Here is a 15,808-nt window from a genome sequence, read left to right as displayed (position 1 = left end):
AGGAATGACTGGGATGGCTTAACTATGGTCCAGGAGGCTTTTATCCTCAGAGAATGTAGCCTAGACATATTTAATGATGTTGGCAGAGGTGCAATAGAGCAACCCAAAACCAGGAAGCACCTTTTCAAACATCTGTTTATGTCATGTCCGCTTACATTCATTAGTCACATGGATGAATTCAGAATCCAGTGGTGGGGAAACAAGATCCTCCTTTTTGGGGGTGAGTTTCAAAGTCACATAAAAAGAGTGTGGATACAGGGAAGGGTGAAGACTTGAGGTTATCCATGCATTAACCTAACATAGGGTTCTAAATCTTAAAATCATCTACTTAGAGCCAGTCTTTTGCTACAGCAAATTGGAAGGAGGTACATAGGATTTAGCATAGTTAACCTTTATTTGCTTCATTTGCAAACCCACCAATTGGATAAAATTTTACCAGCTGGGAAAATGATCAGAAGGCAAACCACACAGTGAATCTATGGAACAGCAATGCAGGATGCATGCAAAGGCAGTGAATGAGCACATAGTGTCCATCTGGAGCCTTCTGTATGGAGGGCTCTGTGGTCAGTTGTGGCAGAAGCATGAGATCACCCATCTTGTTCAACAGCCTTTTAGAAAGTGACGGCATAGCAGACTGCCTAAGAGAAGAGACACAGGGCTTGAAGTTTCAGATGCCTGTCAGCAGCAAGACATTGGCAGAGGGCTCCCTGCAGCCACAACAGAAGGGCTCACAGGACAGCCTGGACAGCTTCGGTACAAGGCTCCAGCAGGCACTGTTTCAGAATCCTCTCCAGCAAAGGCAGCAACACCTCCTGTTGGGAGCCCTCAGGGTTATGACCAACAATGGGTGAGGCTCCTGGATTCCCCTCATCATTTTTCTCTCTTAGACATGGCTGCAGGGAAGTTATGGGGCCCAGTGGAAAGAACTCAAAGCCCTGAGTTCCATTAGGACCTGGTTCAAATGTCATTTTCCCTATGTGTGTCTCTGCAGCAAGGCCCAGGACCAGGTGAAATGGGGCTAATTCACCATAAAGATGAATCTTTGTGTCTCCTCCCCAGCCCTCTCTTGCCTGGGAAGCTAGGCTTCGTTTCTGCCTTTCTTGTTTCTGCCTGCTGAGACAGCCTTAGGAACCGCATGGCTTTATAGAATGTATTTCAAAAGAAATGAGAAATACCTGGGCGTTTCTTTTAACAACATGAACTGTCCTCCCTTTTACTTTTTAATTTAGCTTGTGAAGGAGAAAAAACAACAACATTGAGACCCAGAAAATATTCCCATATAAGTAAAAAGTAAATACTGTCCAACTGTCCCAAAAGGCCCCACAGATACAGTGTCTTAAACGAAAGGAGTCTATTTCTCTCTCGTGTAGTAGCCTCCAAGGTCCATGTTGGTGGGGCAGTTCTGCTCCATGTCATCACTCAGGGAACCAAGTTCCTTCAACATTGTGACTCTACCTCCCTCTACCATATTATCCTCTTCTGCATTGTTATAGTTGGTTGTTGCTATAGCCTGTGGAAAGGGGGAAGAGACCATCTAAGGCAGCCAGTTTTCTTTTAAACAAGTAAGGTGAGGTGAAAATTGGATGGATCAGTTTTGCTAACATTCCATTGGTGAGAGGTTAGCCACCTGGCCAAATTTAGCTTCCAAAAACAACATGGTTTTGATCTATATGAGTAAATTGAAAAAAAAATCATATATAAATCCCGTGCAGTTCAAATCCATGTTGTTCAGGGTCAACTGTATACATGTATTATTATTCATATATGTCATAAATATAGGAGATATGTGCTATTGGTTTGGTTGAACCAATATTTCAAAATAAATACCTTTTATGCATGTATATATATCTTATTACTCATCTATATGAATATTCATGTAGGATATATCTATATTTTACATATATGCATAAAAGGAGGTTCATTATAAGGAATTGGTTTATGCAATTATGGAAGCTGAGAAAGTCATCTATTGTCTGCTAGTTAGAAACCCAGGAAAACTGGTGGTGCAATTCTAGTCTGAGCGTGAAGACCTGAGAACCAAGGGAGCTGCTGGTATAAATCCCAATCCAACAGGCAGGAGAAGACCAACATCCCAGCTCAAACAGGCAGGCGGGAGGGGCATGCTTCCTCTTTCCTCTGCTTTTTATCCCACTCAGACTGTCAAAGGATTAGATGGTGCCCACCTACATTGGGGAGAGTGCTCTACTGAGGCTACCAATTCAAATGCTAATCTCACCCAGAAATATCTTCGCAGACACACTGAGAAATAATGTGTAATCTGGACAATACATGGACCAGTCAAGTGGTCACATAAAATTAGATGTCACAGGCTAGATCAGCGATGGCAAACCTTTTGAGCTCGGCGTGTCAGCATTTTGAAAAACCCTAACTTAACTCTGGTGCTGTGTCACATATAGAAATTTTTTGACATTTGCAACCATAGTAAAACAAAGATTTATATTTTTGATATTTATTTTATATATTTAAATGCCATTTAACAAAGAAAAATCAACCAAAAAAAATGAGTTCGTGTGTCACCTCTGACACACGTGATCAGAAGATGAAGCATCCTGCACATTTCTAATGTTTTAAAGAATGGCATTGCAACTGAAATACATCTGGTGCTTTCCTTCCTTCATCAGATGCAGATTATTGTACCCCTACTCTGTGCCAGGCACTGGGTTAGGTGTTGAGGATACAGTAGTGAGCAGAGCAGATATGATCTCTATCCTGATTGGAGCTCATATTCTAGTCAAGGGAGATAGACAATACACAAGTAACTAAGAAAGATAATTTCATATAATGATATAGGTTAAGAATATATTAAAATAGAGAGAGGTGATAAGAGCAACTGGGGGTGGGGTTCTGTTTTGATTGGGTCAGCAGGAGGAATTTTCTGAGGAAGTGACCTTTGATCAGAGAACCAAATGACAAAAAGGATACAGATACACAAACAGAAAGAAGAGCATTCAGCAGAGAGAACAGCAGGGACAAGGTCCAATGGCTATGAGATGAAAAGCTTGGTGGGCTCAGGAGCAGACAGGGATCTTGTGCGAACTGTGTTGAATAGTGTCCCCTCCCATCTGTCTCTACTCAAAACGTCAGAATGTGACCACACTTGGCAATAAGGTCTTTGTAAATGTGATCAAGTTAAAATGAGGTCATACTGTGTTCGTGTGGGTTCTAATCCAATGACTGGTGTCCATACAAGAAGAGGGACATTTGGACACATGGACACATATACATGGGCATGGGCCATGAGAGACCGGCGTGATGCAGCTCCAAGGCACAGAATGCCAAGGATCACTGCAGCCACCAGCAGGCAGAAGAAGCAAGGAGAGAGCCTCCCCTAGAGCCTGCAGGAGGCGCATGACCTTGCTGCCACCTTGATTTCAGACTTCTGGCCTCCAGAACTATGAAAGAATACATTTCTATTATTTTAAGCTGCTCAGTTCCTGATAATTGGTTATGGCAACCCCAGGAAACGAATCCACTCTGTGATGGGTTCATAATAAGTGTGGAAGAGATGAAAGTGGACACATAGCCAGAGGCCGGATCATGCAGACCTCGGGGACCACTGCAAATAACTTGGGTTTTATTCTTGGGGGTGATGGAAAGATTAATCACTTCATTCCCACACATTCTTGGACCCAAAAACACGAGTGGTGACAGCTTCGGTTTGCTTACCAGGTGAAATCCATCACCGGAGACCCAAGAATATCACCCTGTGAGGATGAGCTGTAGAGCCCCTCCCTAAGATATCTTTGGCCCAAGGAAAGAAGGTAGGCGGGAGGCCACCTGCTGAGACCCTCAGATGTGCAACTTGTTTTGAAAACTGGTTATTACCTTGACTCTCTCCATTCCTACGGAAGCAATGCCCCCTCCCACCCCACACCTGTACAAGTAAGTGTCTGCTGCTAATTAAGAGAGAGACAGATGGAGGAAGGTACAGTTTAATTTTACAGCCTCTGTTCCTTCAAGGCAATTAGGCTCATTGGAAGGAAAGCACCTTTTTCATTCTTTCTTCCTCTTTTTAAATGAAGAAAAATCAAATCAGAGAGGACCAGTGTTGTTGAAAGGCTCACACATCTGTTTCCTGGTCGGCTTGTCAGCCATCTGCCCACGAGGTAGCAGGGCTGATTAGGTTAATGCATTTATTAATAGGGCTTACAGAGCTGTTCAATGAATCTGTTATTTCTTCCAAAAGGAGCTTTTTTAATATACTAAGACAGGGGCCCCCTGCACAAAGCTGAGAGTGGCCACATCAGCATTTCTTTCCCCTCCTCCAGAGCCCGAGCAGAGGCGACCAGAACACTGGAGAGAGGGTTTCAGGAAAATTGCATTTCCTGGTTATGGAAACAGTTCACCCACCACCAACCACAGCCTTGGTGAAATGCTCGTGAAAATAACTTTGAAGGACAGTTTTGTGCCCCAGGCAACAAATCTGTGCCTACTCTTCCCTTCTCTAAAACATCTCAGAGACTAGTGGAGGGAGGATGGTAAGATAAGCAGGTAAATGATCTAGGCCAGTGGTTCTCAACCTTGGCTGCACATTAGAATCACCTGGGAATCTTTTTGAAATCCTGATTTCTGGGCCTCATCCTCCGGAAATTCTGTTTCTTTGTTATGGGGTGGGGCCACAACATTAGTAACAAAGAAACAGAATTTCCAGAGGATGAGGCCCAGAAATCAGGATTTTAAAAAGATCCCCAGGTGATTCTAATGTGTAGCTAAGGTTGAGAACCACTGTATTAGATGATCTAGTGGCCCTTGCTTTCTTCACTCTATCGCGCAGATACCCCTTCAGTTTTTTGACAGCACCATGTTCCTTCCCACCTCAAGGCTTTTGCAAATGCTGTTCTATAGCAGTTATCTAGTTCCGTGTAACAAACTACCCAAAGCTTAATGGCTGAACATAGCAAGCAGTTATCGAGTTTCTGATTCTGTGTCAGCTGGAAAGTTCTTCTGGTTTGAGCTGTATTGACTGGTCTCAGCCAGGCTTACTCAGTATCTGGAGTCAGCTGGCAGGTCAGCTGATGGCTGGTGGTCTAGGATGGCCTTGCTCAGTATCTTATGAGTAGGCTTTTGGCTATGGTGATCATGGGCAACTGACCTGCAGGTGTCTCATCCTGCAGGAGGCCAACCTGGGATTCCTTCTTTAGATGGAGGCAGGATTCCAAGAACCTAGGAGCAGAAGCTGTAGAACTTATAAAATGCCAGATTCAGGACATGTGTGACATCAAAGCCAGTTACAAAAAGTGGAGAAATAGATTCCACCTCTTGATGGAAGGAACTGCAAAGGCCAGGTGCAAAAAGTGGAGAAATAGATTCCACCTCTTGATGGAAGGAACTGCAAAGTAGTATAGCCATCTATAATAATAAAAGCATAATATGCTAATTAGACTGGACAGCTGAACGACCCTCTGGATGTCATTCCGGATGTCCTCCTGGATGAAGCTGCCAGGGCCAGGGCCAAGGCAGAGGTGGTTAGGGGCAATCAGGCAGGCAGTTGAGCAGTTGGGGTAATCATGCAGGCAGGCAGGGTGGTTAGGGGTGATCAGGCAGGCAGGAAAGCATTTAGGGGCATCAGGCAGGCAGGCAGAGTGGTTAGGGCTGATCAAGCAGGCAGGCAGAGTGGTTAGGGGTGATCATGCAGGCAGGTGAGCAGTTAGGGGTGATCAGGCAGGCAAGTAGGGTGGTTAGCGGCAATCAGGCAGGCAGGAGAGAATTTAGGGGCATCAGGCAGGCAGGCAGAGTGGTTAGGGCTGATCAAGCAGGCAGGCAGAGTGGTTAGGGGTGATTAGACAGACAGGCAGGCGAGCAGTTAGGAACCAGTGGTCCTGGATTGCGAGAGGGATGTCCAACTGCCGATTGGGCCTAAACAAGTAGTTGGACATCCCCGAAGTGGTCCCGGATTGTGAGAGAGTGCAGGCAGGGCTGAGGGACCCTCGCCCTACCCCCCATGCATGAATTTTGTGCACTGGGCCTCTAGTTTTGCTATAAACCACATGTTCCCTCTCCTGGAATGCTGCTTCTGTGACTGTTCAGCTCCAGATCACAGCTACAGAGCACATCTTCGAGATGCTTTCCTAATCAGCTCTCCATTCCCAACAGACCAGTGCCCCTCTTCATGCCATTTCATAGGGCAAACTAGGTTCTCAATACACATGGGTGTAGAGGGAAGGAAAGAGGGAAGGAATAAATGAAAGAGGGATGTTGGTTTGGATGCATGCCTCCTTTGTGCTTAGCAGGTGGCCTGGCACAGAGTGCCCAATAAATGTCTGCTGGATCTAGCCCAGTTCTTTCATAGGCCAGGAAGCAATATAAGTTATAATATTTCAGAATTGTGCCATGTAGCTTATAGAGCTCATATAATTCATTCCTCATGATAAACTGGAGAGTCATTTGTATTAACCTCACTTCACAACTAAGGAAACAGTTTTAAGAGGTTATGTGACATTCCCGAGGTCTCAGAAACTCAGGTGTGTCTTATTTCAGACCTACAGACTTTCCTGGCCACTCCACTCTTATCCCACGTACTAAACACTTCCTATGCTCAGGGAGTACCCAATGCCCAGGTCACCAGGACACCAATTCGGGGTTGGGAGTGGAGTAGGGTGTAGATTTTCCCTGTGGAGCTCCAGGATTCCTCTTAAAGCGGGGAGATTCTCCCCATACCTGTACTGATGTGGCAAGAGTGGAAGGCCTTTCTGACTATTTTTCTTTTGAACCTTCGGAGAAGACATTACCTATCTCAGCTGTTGGGACATCTACTTCATAATCAATTTTCTCAGCTTGTCAGAAACAAGAACCCTTGGAGGCATCCCTTGCTCTGAGCAGACCGACTAATCGGTTGTCTGGAAAGGGAAACGTGGGAATGAATGATTGTGGACCATGCCTTGGGGCATAATGACCACGAGTGAGACTTTCATTAAGAGACTGCCTACTAGAAGGAGAGAGGAAAGGAGTATCCACTCCAACAACTGCCCTGGTATTCTCTCTTCAGTTATGTTATTTTGCTCATACAGTCATTCACTGGATATTTATTTATGGAGTAGCTAACATATGCTGGGAACGAGGCTGGACATGGCCTCTGCAATGATAAAGCAGAAGTCAGACCTGGCCTTCTTTACCTTCTGGGAACTCTAGTGGGAAATGCCTGTGGTATATCGTTAAAGGGAAAAGCAAGTTGAAGGGGTCTGGAAAATACAGCCCCATTTTTGTTCATTTAGAAAGTGTTTGCATTGAAAATTGACAGCCCTATAAAATGAACTGCATAATGAAGTGTGAAGTGGCTGGCATGATCGGTGCCATGGACCAGAGCCTCCAAAGGTGGGATCTGACCTGGTCAGACTTCCTAGAAGGGAGGGGTACCTGACATGGGAGGCAGTTGGGGATAACAGGAGGGACATGGGAGGTCACTGCCTTTTAATTTTTTATAAAAATCTATGCGCCGGCACTATGCTAGATGCGGGGCTCAGCCTGAGATTCTCAACTCTGCCTGCACATTAGAATCACCTGGGGGTGGGACTTAAAATAAATCTATGTCTGAGCCAGATCTTCAGAGATTCTGATTAAATTGTTTGGGGGATGGGCCCAGGAATCTGAAATCTTTAAAAGCTCCCTTATGGGATTCCCATGGACTGCCAAGGGTGAGAGCCACTGACTTGTACAGCTGGAAAGATAGGGTCCCTGCTATTGAAGCACTCATGGTCTAATGGGAGGACACTGATGTGAAAATGGAAACCTATAAAGCAGCATGGACAGTGCTATGATAGAGCTGGGATGGCTTAGGGAGCCTCAGGGAATCAGGAGGCAACACCTTGGCTATGTCTTGAATACAAATAGCAGAGTCTTACATAAATGAAGGGGTGGGACAGCTAAGCTCCAACATCTGGTTCTCAGATCAACTCAAAGACTTCATCGTACTCCTAAGACCAGATATTCTTCATAGCACTTATCATAAAACCATATTTAACTTTTATGCAATTTGTGAGACTATTTGGTCATTGTCTGTCCTTCCCTAGGAGGGCAGGGATCACGTCTGTTTCTGAGTCTGCCTTATATTTCCCGTATCCAGGGCATGCCCCATGCCTACTTGATGCATGACTAAATGACTGAGCAAATTGCTCGAAGAGGTTTCGGTAATGAGTGACACGGTTGGTTTTGCATTTTAGAAATACGCCTTTGACTGCAGTGTGGAGAAGGCACCCGGGGAGGTGAAACTCGAGGCAGGGAGTGGAGCAATATTCAAAGTGAGGGGAATGGGATCGGTTAGAGAAGTATTTGTTAGGCAAGCGTAGAAGGACTTGGTGGTTCAGCACTTGTGCTGGGGGAGAAGAGGAGGGTTGAGTCGGCAACAGCGCCGTGTTTGTGGCTTGAGTTGGTGTTTCTATGCCAGAGAGAAGGACGAGCCTGAAGAACAGATCCAGGTAATGCTGATGGGTTCAGGCTGGGCCACCTGGACTGGGAGATGCCAGTGAATCTGTCCTGATGTCACTGGATACGTGAACTTTGAAGTTCAGGGTGGAAATCAGAGCATCCTTCTATGGGAAATTCATGGCCTTGGAAACCTAGAACTTTCCTCTGGAAGGCAGAAAGATTAAGATCTGATCTTACTCATGCCGCTCTGAGCAATGCGTGGCATTTCATGAATGTGTGTGTGCTTGTAGCATCTTCAGTAGCAGACTCCCAGGTTCCTTTTGGCTCTGACATGCTGTATCTTCTGACGGCTCTAGGATTTATGGCAAGGAGGACTTTCTCTTGAAAGATTGTGTCTGTCAGGGTTGTTTACATTGACAGGAACAGAAACCCAAAAACTGTAGTGAGCCTGGAAAGTCAACACGTGCCTTCCTGGGGCGTCGTGTTGGGAAGGAGTCTGAGTGGAGGCCACACTTGCCAGGAAAGAGCAGAGGGGCAAGTGGAATGCATTTTTGCCCACTCAGCTCTGAAACCAAAGCTTTTCCTTGCAGAAGCATCAAATGATGTCTACTGGACTTAGGTTCTACCCTGGCTCAGCCACTAGCTATGGGTAACCTTCATTAAATCATTTCACATGCCTGAAATCGACAGTTTCATAATCCATCAAGCAGGGATTAAAATCGGGGTTGTTGAAAGGATCAAAGGAGATAAGAAACATGGAACTGGGGTGGGCCCCATGAATTTAAATAAATTCACGTGTGTAATAGAATGGGATGTTGTGAGTGTGGAAGAAAGAACAGCAAATATTTCTAGTCTCTCAAGAGATGTACATTTAAAGGTGTATTGATAGACATTAATTGAAGACGTGTAGAGGATCTTATCTATAATAATAAAAGCATAATATGCTAATTAGACCACACAGCCGGACAACCTTCCGGATGAAGCCTCAGCTGCCAGGGCCAAACCCCTTGCACGAATTTTGTGTATTGGGCCTCTAGTAAGGAAATAATTGTAAGAGAAAATAAAAAAAGGTATTGCAAAGTTATCAAATACATAAATAAGGAAAGGAAGACAGAGAGAGAAAGAAAGAGCGAGAGAGAGAAAGAGGAAAGGAGGAATGAGAGAAGAAAGGAAGGAATAAAGAAAGTAAGAGAAAGGAAGAAAAAAGGAGAAAGGAAGGAAGAGAAGGAAGAAAGAAAGAGAAAGAAACAAAGAAGGAAGAAACAGTAAAAAAAATAAAAGAGAGAAAAGGGAAAGAAACCAATGCTGGAGATTGTGGTGAAATGGAGTGGAAATTGATATAACCCTTTTGTAGCACAGTGGGCAATATATATCAAGGGCCTTAATAATGTTCACACCCTTTAAAAGTAATTTCACTTGAGGTAATTCATTTCAAGGCTGGATAGTAAATATTCCAGGCTGTGTGCCAGGCAGTCTGGGTCACATGGACTCGAATCTACCACTGCAGAGCAAACACCGCCACAGGCACGGGAAAATGAAGAGGTGTGGCTGTGTTCCAGGAAAACTTTATTTTCAAATATAGGCGGCGGCTGGATTTGGTCCACAGGCTGCAGTTTGCCATCTTCTGATGTAGATTAAGAAAATATTTTTAACATCATGCTAAATTCAAAATTCTAAGTGCAAAGGGAGCTTTAATCCAGAAGATTCTCATCTCAGCTTTATCTTTATTAGGAAAATATTGGCACAATTGAATGTTCATCAACAGGGGCATTGATTAATTTTTAATAGTTCCATTCAATAAAATATTCTTTGGGCATTAAAATCTGTTTATTACTAGTTTATAACTCCGGGGGGGGGGAGGTTTGATAGAATATTGCATGAGAAATCAGCTATTTATAATGATAATGATGATAATGGTGGTGGCTAATATCTAAGCATTTTACACACATCATATCATTTAACCCTCCAAACAATCCTATTGAATATACTTTTTATTGTGGATACGTGCCTTATGCAGAAACCGATGATAATAAAAGTTAAGTCATTTAACCATAGTTACGCTGCTAGTAGCAGGCAGAGTTGGGATTTGAACACAGGTCTGCTTGACTGCCACAAGCAAACACACCAATAAAAATCCCCAATTAATTCTGTTTATTGAGAAGACCAGGAAAAAATACACTCAGGTGTTGATATGGGCTCTCGTGAGTGTGGGGATAAACACGAATATTACTCGACATGTTCAATATTTTCCCTATGGAGAAGGCATGATTTTAATGCAACAACTCTTGCATTTTATAAGAAAACCAAGGATAACAGAGTGTTAGGGTTAAGTGTGGTGGGAATTGCTTATTTGAGGGGTGCTGTCAGGGTCCCCTGCCCCCTTGGTCCTGCTCTTGTCTGTGAGGACACGGTCCTGTCCTTCCTTCTGTCTGTTCCAGGTGGAGTTTCTAGTGTGTGTGTCGTTTGGACTGTAGCCTACTTTGATGCCGTTTCTCGGATTGACTTGCCTGTCCCTAACTGTCTCTCTCTCTCCTCTCTCCCTCTCTCTACTCTCTCCTGCCCTTCTCCGTCCACCTGCCCCACGCTCCAGCCGAAAAGGCCAATGACGACTTCTACTCCAAGCGCCGGCACCTGGCCGAGCTGGCGGCCAAGGGGAACCTCCCTCTGCACCCCGTGAGAGTGGAGGACGAGCCGCGGCCCTTCAGTCCCGAGCACGGCCCCGCCAAGCAGAACGGACAAAAGTCTCGCACCAACAAGACATCCTCACACCCCCTGGCCTACAACTCCAACACCAACTTCAAGGGCTGGGACCCCAGCGAGCATTCCCTCCGGCGGCAGGCTTACGGCAGCAAGGGCAAGCTGGGCACTGCCGAGTCGGGCTCCAGCGACCCCCTGGGAACTCGCCCCCAGCACTACCCACCCCCACAGCCCTACTTCATCACCAACAGCAAAACAGAAGTGACTGTCTGAGCTGGCGCCACACGGAGCGTTCTGGAGACCACACTCAACTGAGAGGCAAAAAAAATCTTCCGGCCCACACTCTCCCTGGCCTCGCCCCACACAACCACCCACCACGCACTCTCCACACCCACCGACCAGAAACCCACTGGTGACATGGAATGACGCTTGTCCTGGGTCATGCCTAACACGTGTTGGCGGGCAGCTGAGCAGAAATGAAGCATGGAGGCCCAGCAGTATCACAGATGGGGAAATTGAGGCATACTCTTTCGGCCTCGGGCCCAAGGTTGCCGACTCACATGCCCAATCCGTGGGGCTAATTGTTCTTTTCCTCCTAACTTGAAACTAAAATCCATGATGAGAAATAACAGTAGCACAATATAGAGAAATTGTCCATTTGAGCACATACACTATTTGCCACGAGCTGTCCATTACTGGGTGAACGAGCCAGGGCGGAGGGCGGGTAGAAAATGTGGGGACACCAGAGGTGAGTGTACTTGAAAAGAGGAGTCGTTTAGGAGGAATCTGCACATTTGAAGTGTTTTCTAATCCTAAGACGTGGTGGTGTGGACACACAATTTTGATGAACGTGAGACAGTAGCTGGACCCGAACCATTCTATTTCTAGTCCTTTTCATATCATCCACGTCCGAAGCAAAAAAACAAACAACCTTCAAACTCACAAAACGTAAACGATCCTGAACCCACCAACAGTGATGGGGAAGAGAGAGCATTTTAGGACTCCCATTAAGACCATGACTATAGACATGGGAGGGATGGGCTTTGCTGGCAGGGAGATGGTCCAGAGGATATTAAATAACTTTTCTTTATAAAAAGAAAAATGAAATATGAGTCCACTACAAAACAGACAAGAACAGCAAACTCATTTTCATCCCAACTCTTCAAGACTTAGGAAATCAACGGCGACATCAAGAACAATTAAAAGAAAAATCACAGCTGAAAGGTCAACGAGAGGCGAGAAGGGGACCCAGGGGTCCGGTTTCTGGCATGTCCCCCTGGCCTCTGAGACCAGACAGACACACTAACCAGTCCTCCACTCACCGCCAGTCCGCGGCTCCCTTCCCTTCAGCCCATTGCTGCCGCCGCCACCACCAAATTCCAACTGCTTTGGACTGAAAATGTCATACGTGTGGGTGGTGCCTTCAGTGTGTTACTGTTTAGTGACCGTCTCATCTCCCAAGTGCAACCTGTGTTCTTTTAGCCTCCTCCCTCCCTCCTGTGTTTCTGCAGTGATAGAAGATGTTTCCATCCTCCCTTTGTTGGCGAGCCCACCCCATCACCCCCTCTGGGGACGCTGAGCAGTGTCAGGGGGACCTACAGACCAACACCTCCCTATCTCCCACACTGTCCAAAATCAATGCCCTACCACTTTCTAGCTCCCCAAACCTAGCAAGCATTTCCAGTCCCATAATTCCCAGGGACCCCCATACCGCCTCTCTAGACACTTAAGTGCATTCATCTCCCAACCAGAATTCCCTGAGGTGGTTTTCAGGTTGGTTCTCACAGCCAATGTCCCAACAGAGGCAGTTTTCGTGCGAGTTCTATTTGTTTTATGGAAGCCCAAAGAGGACTGTTGAGAGAGAAGAGATAAGTATTTAAGGTGAGACGTTCTCAACCAGTCCCTAAAGGTCTAGGTCTTAGCTAATTGACAGGGATCTTTGAGAGCCCCCAGCTGTTCCTGTGTCAGAAGCTGTACATGGTCCCAACAGGTCTCAGAGCACTTCCTGGGATGCTGAACTCTGGCGCTCTGCCTCACCCATCTCCCTCTGATGTCGTGGGATCAGGCAGACCAGGTAGTCCTCCTGTTCACTCCCAGCTGACCTGCGGACATTGACCATGCATTTTATCTATCTGGGTTTTAGTCTCTGGCCTGAAACATGAGGAACTGAGGCCTGACCAAGCTTTTTGAAATAGCAAAACCTCTGCCATTTTTTTTTAAAAAAGGGAACTGTGCACAGAAGCCACCGTATAAGATTCCCCTCTCATAGCGAGACTCTGTGCTGGACGAAGCGGGCATGAGAGATTCAGTGCCCACTTTCTCAGCCTCTTTTCTGGGACCCCAGTGCTCCCCAGAGTGGAGGAAACACCATTGGGCTCGGTTTCCTTGACTTAGTTACCTGTAGACCTGCAACACACTTTTGGGATCTGTCTCACCTTCACAGTATTTGTATCTAAATTGATTCACTTTTAATATAGTTAACTTTTAAAAGAAAAACTTCCTGCCATCATCACAAATAGAAAACCAGAATCAGTCATCCTAAATAGAAAGTAAGTATAAAAATCAGTACAAAGGCAACAAAACAGCAATTGTCAAGTTCTAGCTAGATACTATTGCTGTGGAAGTGTCTGGACCTATAGACTGGCACTTGCGTTTCTCTCTCTCTCTCTCTCTCTCTCTCTCTCTCTCTTTGCGTTTCTCTCTCTCTCTCTCTCTCTCTCTCTCTCTCTCTCTCTCTCTCTCTCTCTTTCTCCTCTCTCCCCCCTCTCCTTTTTTTTTTAAATTAAAACAAGATTAGCACATGTTAAAGAGTTGTCAAAGATATACCAGCCTCTAATGAAGACTTTCTCCTTGAAGTAACTAGGACTGAGAAAAATGCAAACGGAATCATTTCCTATGTGACTCAATGCTTATTAGTGCCATGCCCATGTACTACTTAAAATCATTTTGTGTATGCTAGTGGTACACAGCCCATGCTTCAGGAAGCACTGGGCCGGCTTATCTGGGAGGTTCCCTCCAGCTCAAAAGTTCTGCAATTCTAGTCTCCCTCTTAGCTCAACTTGGCTCTCTGCCCTCAACTCACTTCATCTCCCCTTTACCCCAACCCTGGTTAAGGACTTTTTTTGGTCTCTGAATCTACAGGATTTTATTTATTGTCCATATTCCTTCTCTTCTGAGTCAACATCATCCAGTGACTTCTGTAAGTTGGGGGTTTGCAGCTACAATTTGGGTGGCAGGGTTGTGACATGCTCAAAAGGATGTAGCTGTGATGGCGACCCAAGAAGAACCATGCTTCACAGTCTCGTCACCTTCCAATTGGTTTCCGGAACCAAACCGAGGGTGGGGAGTGTGGCTAGGGAAGCGTATTCTTTGGTCTCCTCTGGGGAGGGTGGACAGACCTCACAATGCTGAGAGTGTCCCGAGGGATGACCTAGGGAATTGTGACTGCCCTGGATCAATAAGGACCCAGTAGCTAGAGGAGGGAGGCACAGAAGAGAACCCAGAAGAAAGCAGAGAGACTATTCCTTCCCCATCCCATGCCCCGGCACTAGCCTCTCCTTGCCTTTAGCCATTCCGACTTCCAACCCCATGGGAGCAGAGTCTTACGTCCCTTGGCCTTCCCAGAGCACCTCAGCCTCCATCCGCCTTGGGCTCCACCTGGCCTCCCCATCTAACCCCCCAGGTTTTTGTGCAAATGGAGCATATTTTATGTGCGAATATTTTAGTAACCGTATGTTCTGCAAGTAAACCTGTGTTAATACTCGTCAACAACTGCAGAGTTTATGATACCAATAACACTTCCTACAATGAAGAAAAAAAAACACATTTGTTTGTTTTCTAAGAATGTTTATTTGTAAACATATGTATTCACTATATTAATATGAATTTCTTACCTGGCAATAAAACTGATTATATGTGATGCTGTTGGGCTTGCCATGTATCTTTCTAGGGTCCAATATCCTTACCTGAATTTTCATCAGGGGGCACCACTATTAGCATAGAGAGCTAAATTTTGAATATTTGGAGTGTATGGGAAACCTTTACAGGGAAGGCAACATTTTAGTTAAGAGCAATTCAGACACATTTTCCAGCAGGCTATTTTGTCTGAAACCTTTCTAATGAGCCTGTGTCGTGTCTCTTAGTTCACTTCCTGCCTTGAAAAATGTCCCATTGCTACGTCTCCTGTTTATAACTAAATGTATCCTTAATGGTCAAGAATCTTGCTAAGATTTGCACTTCTGTTTGTACCAGCGACCGGGGTTGTGAAACACACAAATTTTAAAGGGTTTTTTTATTAAATTTGATTTCTTGCCTGGCTTCTGTTAGCACTAAGTTTGAAATTTTCCGAAATCTGCCTTGGTATGGTTCCCTGGAAAGGAATTCTGAGACACAGATTTGAGGGCAATTAGTTTATTTGAGAAGCAGAAGGGGATGCTGGTAGGGGGTGGGGAAGTGAGACAAAGAAAGGAAAGCAGTCAAAAATGGTTACTTTATCGTGCCAGCTACCACAGTGACTGACTGGAGTTTAAGGCAATAGGGGAACTTTGGGAAAAAGTATAGAATTAGCACACACTCAAAGTCATTGCACCCTTATGGGTGTCAACACACTGACTCCCATCGGACATCACTTGCGCATTGCTTTCAGGGAGTGTTGATATTCAGACATTTCCAAGTCAGAGGCATTTCCTTTGGAGAAAGCCCTAGGCACAGACATGCATCCACTAGTAAT

At 45.4% G+C, this 15,808-nt stretch overlaps 1 protein-coding gene across 1 annotated transcript in view; it reads left to right on the top strand.

Moving 5' to 3' along the window:
- SHISA9 (shisa family member 9) overlaps window positions 1-13,295 on the top strand; it is a 281,059-nt gene extending 267,764 nt beyond the window's left edge. The window contains exon 5 of the mRNA XM_006776273.1: window positions 10,973-13,295. Within this exon, the coding sequence (XP_006776336.1) occupies window positions 10,973-11,352 (380 nt within the window). The 3' untranslated portion in view covers window positions 11,353-13,295. The remainder of the gene's footprint in view (window positions 1-10,972) is intronic.
- The last annotated feature ends 2,513 nt before the right edge of the window (window positions 13,296-15,808 follow it).

The sequence above is a fragment of the Myotis davidii genome, unplaced genomic scaffold (assembly GCF_000327345.1).
Source record: "Myotis davidii unplaced genomic scaffold, ASM32734v1 scaffold209, whole genome shotgun sequence".
Lineage (NCBI taxonomy): Eukaryota > Metazoa > Chordata > Mammalia > Chiroptera > Vespertilionidae > Myotis > Myotis davidii.
Note: the sequence above shows the minus strand (reverse complement) of the source record. Positions and strands in the feature narration are given on the sequence as shown.